At 36.9% G+C, this 7,534-nt stretch overlaps 1 protein-coding gene across 2 annotated transcripts in view; it reads left to right on the top strand.

Moving 5' to 3' along the window:
• The window catches only part of FAM208B (family with sequence similarity 208, member B), a 99,823-nt gene that overhangs the window by 55,885 nt on the left and 36,404 nt on the right, over window positions 1-7,534 (top strand). For both annotated transcript variants that reach the window (XM_005869506.2, XM_014542293.1), the window contains exons 11-14: window positions 342-442; window positions 1,883-1,986; window positions 5,488-5,560; window positions 5,659-5,721. In XM_005869506.2, coding sequence (XP_005869568.1) covers window positions 342-442; window positions 1,883-1,986; window positions 5,488-5,560; window positions 5,659-5,721 — 341 coding nt within the window. The remainder of the gene's footprint in view (window positions 1-341; window positions 443-1,882; window positions 1,987-5,487; window positions 5,561-5,658; window positions 5,722-7,534) is intronic.

Raw genomic sequence — 7,534 nt, 5'->3', positions numbered from 1 at the left:
CCCAACAGCCCCCTCCCCCCAATCGGGGGCAGGGCCATCCAACCTCCTGTGGCCCCTTCCACTCACCAGCCCTGCCTGATCAGGCCCCATCTTGGCAGGCCAGCCAGACCCCACCTGTGCACGAATTCGTGTACCCGACCTCTAGAGTGTGTGTGTGTGTGTGTGTGTGTGTGTGTGCACGTGTGTGTGTATTATTTGACCTGGATTTCGCCAATTTAAGAATTTTTTTTGTGGTTAACAATATTTTTATTAGCATTTATATTAGAATACCAAATACTGCATATGAAGCTGTAGATAATTTCAATGATTATTACATCATATGATATTGTTTTGTTTTCCAGACCACATGAACTAGATTTTAAGTATGTAATGAAAGTGTCGTCTCTGAAAAAAAGACTACCAGAAGCTATCTTTAGAAAACAGAATTACTTGGAGCAAAAAGGTTTGTTCAAATGTAATGATACACTGTCTATGTGCTGGGCTTTGTTCCATTTATTTCCCCCTCTTATACACACATTTTTGTTTTGCCTTAAGTGATTCTTAAAAAGGCCATTTGTAAAAGATGCAGAGTTGCTATGTGATTTGGTTCCTTGGAGGCCAACTAGAAACTGTGAAAAATAGTTTCATGTAAGATTGCAAAGTCTAGCTTTAATCCTTCCTATATAATAAAAGCCCAGCGACAGAATGGCAGAATGACCGGTCGACCAGTCGCTATGACGTGCACTGACCACCAGGGGGCAGACACTCCAACCGGTAGGTGAGCTTGCTGCTGGGGTCTGGCCAATCGGGACTGAGCAAGATGGGCTGGACACACCCTAGAGCCCTCCCACGGTCCCTCCCCAGCTGGCCAACCTCCTGCGTCTCTTCCCAGCCCCAATTGTGCACCAGTGGGGTTCTTCGGCCTGGCCTGTGCCCTCTTGCGATCCAGGACCCCTCTGGAGATGTTGGAGAGCCGGTTTCAGCACGATCCCACTCAACTCAGGAGCTGCTCTCTAATGGTCAGTGCGCTCCCACAGGAGGAATAGTGCTCAGCCAGAAGCCGGGCTCACAGCTGGCAAGCGCAGCGGTGGTGGTGGGAGCCTCTCCTGCCTCCATGGCAGTGCTAAGGATGTCCAACTGACCCCTTAGGCCCACTCCCCCTAAACCATCAGTCAGACATCCCCCAAGGGTTCCCGGACTGCGAGAGGGTGCAGACCAGGCTGAGGGACCACCTCCTCCCACCCCTCTTCAGTGCACAAATTTCATGCACCAGGCCTCTAGTTGATTAATAAGATTATATAAGTTTCAAGTGTGCTGTACTATAATGCATCATCTGTATATTGCATTGTTAGCTCATCACCCAGAGTTTAGTTATGTACTTCGAAGTGAAGGGAGAAAAGCAGAAAACCCGAGAAGGAAATTTCTCTATCATTTAGATTGATTCATGGAACATTGATGTTTATATTATTTATATAGTATTTATTTACCTCGTTATAGTCGTGTCAGTATAAATGAAAGCATTGTTTTCAATTTTTTATTGATTTCAGAGAGGAAGGGAGAGGGAAAGATAAAAACATCAGTGATGAGAGAGAATCATCTATCAGCTGCCTTCTGCACGCCCCCTTTTGGGGATCGAGCCTGCAATCCTGGCATGTGCCCTGACCAGGAATTGAACTGTGACCTCCTGATTTATAGGTCAATGCTCGTCACTGAGCCACACCAGCCAGGCTATACAATATAACTTTTTTTAAGGTGTTTTATAACCAAGGACATTGAATGATAATTTTTTAATTGTATTCTTAGTTTTCTGACTTTTTATTATGTAAAATGAATAAATTGGTTATTTTAAAAAATAAAATAGCATTTAAAATAAGAAGTGTTCTGTTTTTCTGATTTTGTCTAGTCTGTTGCCAAGATATGTACTTCAATATGTATGAAGTGGAATTGTCAAACAAACAAGGAGACAAAATAGATAAACTAACCGAAGTCATTAAAAATAAGCAATTGGTAAGAATCAATTTAAAATAATTATTTTTTCCTTAAATTGAGATTTTGATATCTAATTATTAGTTGCTGCATCTAGATGAAATTATTCTAGTTTACTGAAAGGATTTTTATCCTTTAATTTTTATTGATATATATATAATATTTATTGACTGATCTTTTCATCTTCTTTGTTATCTTAGTTTGTGTTTCACTAGTCAGTTTATACTCCTGATTTTAAGAATAAGAGGACAATTTTTCTCATTCTTTTGTTATTTTTGTTTTATGACAGAATTGAGTAGATCCCAGTGTTTTTGAATTAATCAAAGGACCACTTGTGAAATAGCTCTTTAAAAGTGACCTGTGTCAATCCATAGGTTTAAAAAAGGGGGGAAAAGTTGCTGTTTTTACTGTTTTTATAGTATAGAAAGTAAGACTACTGAGAAATAAATAACATCCAAAGACCTCTCTGTTATGTTAATCAGGGTTCCTCAGTGTCAGGGTAGGCATAAATGCTGATTCTATATTGAGTGATTTCTAAACATCCCAGAAGAGATGGTGTAGGTGTAAGACAGTGACCAAACAAATTCTGAGCCCTTTAGTGACATGATGGACTGGACCCTATAGTAGGTAGCAAAAAAATTAATAAATTAAAATCAAACATGTATAGCAGCTTTGAACGTAAGCTCAAGTCTTAGGGATAGCGTCAGTTCACATACTTGAAGTTGCATGTAACAGAAACCTAAGCTGGATTAAACAATAAAGGGATTTAATAGGCTTAACTTTTCTGTTCTAGGTGTTAAGAGGGAGGGGAGTGAGAGGAGAGGAGGAAGTGGGGAATGGAGAGGGAGAGAGAGAGAAGGAGGGGGGAGGAGGAAGATAGAACGGGAAGGAGAGGAAGGGGGAGAGAGATCTCTGCACATCTCTCAATCAGTAACTGCAAAGGGAATGGACTACACTAATTAGCTCAGACCATTCAGAACCCATTTACCAGAACTGGGTATGAGGTTAGTTCCACTCAATCTACAGGGAGTAGTGCTCCACAGCAAAATGTTAGAATCGGCGACATTGGATGCTGAATGGATAACTAACTACTATAGGATTGTAGGCTATGGTTTTTAAAGTACCATAGTCCATTTTATATTTGGAAATTAAAAGGAATAAAGTCCAAAGGTACTTTCAAAAAATGCATTCATGAAGGGACTACTTGTGAGTGCTTATAGCAGGGGTGGGGAACCTTTTTTCTGCCAAGGGCCATTTGGATATAACATCATTCGAGGGCCATACAAAATTTATCAACTTAAAAATTAGCTTGCTATATTTGGTCAAACATTTAATTAACTCACCCCTAATGCCTTGGGAGGGCCAGCCCAAATGATTTCTTGGACCTTATATGGCCCTCGGGCCAGATGTTCCCCGCCCTTAACTTAGACAGTCCTTGGGTTACGGGTTACGTTGGACTCAACGTACGTCATTTCGTGGTTATTTCGCCATCTCCCATTTATTTAAAAAAAAAAAAAAAAAAGGTCTGTCATTTCTATGTATGTACATATGTGCTCTATGTTTTTTATTATTTACTTACCACAAGTAAAGGTCAGGAATTGTTATCTTTCTTTTAAATATTTTTACTGTATCACTTCATTACTGCTGTGTATGTGCTCCATGTGAGTGACGTAGGTGCTTATGTAGGTGGGTTCTGACTTACGGCGAAAATCGCTTTATGTCACACTGTAGGACCGGATCTCCAACGTAACCCGAGGTATTTTCATGGGTTTTTAACTGATGTAGTATTGAAACCCGTATTGGTGCAGAACTTGGCTTTCATTGAAACCCGTTTAGTAGTAATAATTAGTTATAGGAATTACATATCACTTTAAGTTCTTTCTCCTTAGTACTCCATGCTTTTCTTGCTTCATATACTGCATATTTTTATTCTATTTGCACATATTTTTGGAAGATAGAAATGTATGGTTTTAAGTAAATAGGGATTTTATTTTTCATCTATTTTACAAAACTAAAATGCAGAACAATGTAGAGGCTAATTTGTCACTTTCACTTGCTACATCAATCGAAAATGAAACAAGAGTTCTACCTCTTTGCAACTTAATAGATATCAAAGCTATGGGTATATGTAGTTATTGGTATATGTATTCAGTAATTCTTGAGTGCTTACTAGGTGCCAGAAGCAAAAAGAGAAAATAGTCCCTACCATCAAGGAACTTAAAAAGACTGTGGAAAGCCAGAAATATCAACTATCAAATGCATAAGGGCAGTAATAGAAGATTATAGAAACTTGCAATAGTGAATTGTCAATGTCATAACTTAGTTCTAATATAATTAGAAAATAAGTCTTTTTTCATACTTGAAGTGTTTATTGATTAATTTATCAATTTGCCATATTTTTAGGCTTCTAACCTATCAGTTTTTTCAATAGAATGTTTTATCATTTTATAAAACAATTATTTTTAGTTTGGTGTGTTGGTGTTTTTTTTAACTTAAAAAATTGCATGAGCATTGGCTTTAAAAATGATGCATAATGAAAAAGAGAAACTGTTATTTTTATAATTTAGAATGATAGCTTTTAGATAACTTGCCCTGACCTGGGGACAAAATTTCCCCAATTTACTGTAAACATTAAAATTTTAAAGGTTGTTTGTTTGGGAGTTGTTTTTTTGTTTTGTTTTAGATCAAGATTCCACTGAAGACTGTGGTGGAGGGGAAAAAAAAAAGAGAAAAAATTATTTTCATCTGCATGTTTTCATTGCCGCATAAGCTAATTATGTTATTTTCTATTATTTTTTATCTCTCAGATGCTGTAGAAAGGATTCTTTTATTACATAGAATCTTCCAGTCTTCCTAGTTCTGGAGTTGTATGACATGTTGTATATAAACATGAGCTTAAGATGCTAATCATAGGCCTGATTTACCTTACATTTGTAGTAGCTAAATGGTAACAGATTGATTATTTAGGCAGCAGTATGAAATATCAAGCAACTCAATAAAAAAATGAAATTACTCTTTTTTGATAGGTTTATTATGTAGTTAAAAACTATCCTAAAATTAACCCTTAATGTTCTAGTTACTATATGTAGTCCTAACAGGGCCAAGATTAATTGAGTGTTAAGGAACTTGCAGTTTCTGATACTAAAGGCAAAATTGTCCTGATTCTCATAAACCAGCAGTTCTCAACCTGTGGGTCGCGACCCCTTTGGGGGTTGAATGACCCTTTCACAGGGGTCGCCTAAGACCATCGGAAAACACATATATAATTACATATTGTTTTTGTGATTAATCACTATGCTTTAATTATGTTCAATTTGTAACAATGAAATTGGGGGTGACCACAACATGAGGAACTGTATTAAAGGGTCATGGCATTAGGAAGGTTGAGAACCACTGTCATAAACACTAACATTTCAAATTTTTTGCATATTTGTTTATTTTTCATGAGCTCAAAATTTACTGAATTAACGGTGTGATAGAGTGAGGGGAGGAATTTAATCTTTTTTTTTTTTAATGTTTAAGGCACTCATCAAATGCTTAGAAAATCGGGAGGTTTTCATTTTACTTACATCATCAGCCTTAATTTCAGAAACAAGTAAGGACAACTTTTTTAAAATACAGTTTTTTTGAATGTTTACTTTTATTTTATAAGGTCAGCAACCTAACTTTCCTTCTGATTTTCATCCTATATAGATTTTGGAGATGAGCAGATGGTTCTACATGCATTACATTTATTCCATTCATCCCTGTCAGCAGGTAAGGGCGCAGTGACTTCTAGTTTACTAAATCTGTCACATATTTTTCCATCCTCATCATGCTTAACCTCTCAACCCTGGTAACTAATGTAGTTTATTTCTTTAAATAACTCTTTCTTTAATCTCCCTGGTTGGTTCTTCTTTATCCCCTTTTCAGGTTTAGCCTTCCCTCTAAGCTTCACACCCAGATATCCACCTGTTTATTGACTTTTTCACTTAAGATGTCTCACATGTTCCTCAAATTCAGCATTATTCAAAACTGAATATTTGGTATTGAACAATAATAGGAGAGTAATACTGTAATAACTATATGGTGAAAGGTAGTAAACTTAATGGTGATTGCTTTGCAAGGTATATAAATGTTGAATCACTATGTTGTGTACTTGAAACTAATATAATAATCACATGTCAACTATAATTAAAATTTAATTTAAAAATCATCTTAATAAAAACCTACAACTTGGCCTATATGGCTCAGTGGTTGAGCATTGGCCTGTGAACCAGGTCACAGTTCGATTCCAGTCCAGGGCACATGCCAGGGTTGCACTCGATCCCAGTGTGGGGCGTGCAGGAGGCAGCCAATCAGTGATTCTCATCATTGATGTTTCTATATCTCTCTCTCTCCCTCTCCCTTTCTCTCTGAAATCAATAAAAATATATATATTTTTTAAAAAACTGCAATAGCGAGGAGATAATTTTTATAATAGTCTACCAACTAAGTAGGACTCAAGGTCTGCAGTTACAGTTCTCTGTCTGGACTACTTTTCTCCTTCCCTTTTATTGGGTGGTGTTTACCCCCATAGGGCAAAAGATATTACTCAGACAATATATAAACAGATATATTATTTATCTGTAGTATTAAAATTTGGGGGATAATGAATAAAATCAGGTAAAGCTCTGATCTAGTCCAGTCTGTTACTCAGGTCTGTCAGGTGTCAGTTTAAATATCACTGTTGATTCCCATCATCATTCCTCACCTCAGTGAGAACCCCAGGCTTATCAATTGAATTTAAATATTTGTTTGTATATGACTTAATGCCTGCCTTTCCTGTATTCTACTGTATGCCTGTGGCCTAGCAGTGGCCAGGCACATAAAAAATAATAAATGTTTGCTGAACAATAAAGTAAATGAGTCATTTGTTTTTGTCATATGAGGAAATTTTCCTTCTTATTTTATAATCACATTCTATGTGTTTAAACATAAAATTATGTATAGCACTTATAAAGCTATAACCAATATAAAAATGCTTTTAAAGTTGATTTCTTTTTTTTTTTTTTAATCTTTATTGCTGAGATTCTTACAGATGTCTCCTCTTTTTCCCCCCATAACTCCCCTCCACCCGGTTCCCACCTCACCCCAGGCCCTCTCCACCTCACTGTCCACATCCATAGGTACTGCATACATGCATGTAAGATCTTTGTCCAATCTCTTCCCATACCCCCTTCCCCCCGAGAATTGTCAGTCCGCTCTCTTTCCATGCCCCTGATTCTATTACATTGACCAGTTTATTCTGTTCATCAGATTTTTTATTCATTTGATTTTTAGATTCACTTGTTGATAGACATGTATTCATTGTCACTTCATTGTTCATAATTTTTTATCTTTACTTTTTTCTTCTTCTCCCTCTTCTTAAAGAATACCCTTCAGCATTTCATGTAATACTAGTTTGGTGGTGATGAACTCCTTTAACTTTTTCTTGTCTGTGAAGCTCTTTATCTGACCTTCAATTCTACATGATAGCTTTGTTGGGTAGAGTAATCTTGGTTGTAGGTTCTTGCTATTCTTCACTTTGAATATTTCTTGCCACTCCCTT

This window comes from Myotis brandtii, unplaced genomic scaffold, assembly GCF_000412655.1.
Source record: "Myotis brandtii unplaced genomic scaffold, ASM41265v1 scaffold297, whole genome shotgun sequence".
Classification (NCBI taxonomy): domain Eukaryota; kingdom Metazoa; phylum Chordata; class Mammalia; order Chiroptera; family Vespertilionidae; genus Myotis; species Myotis brandtii.
Note: the sequence above shows the minus strand (reverse complement) of the source record. Positions and strands in the feature narration are given on the sequence as shown.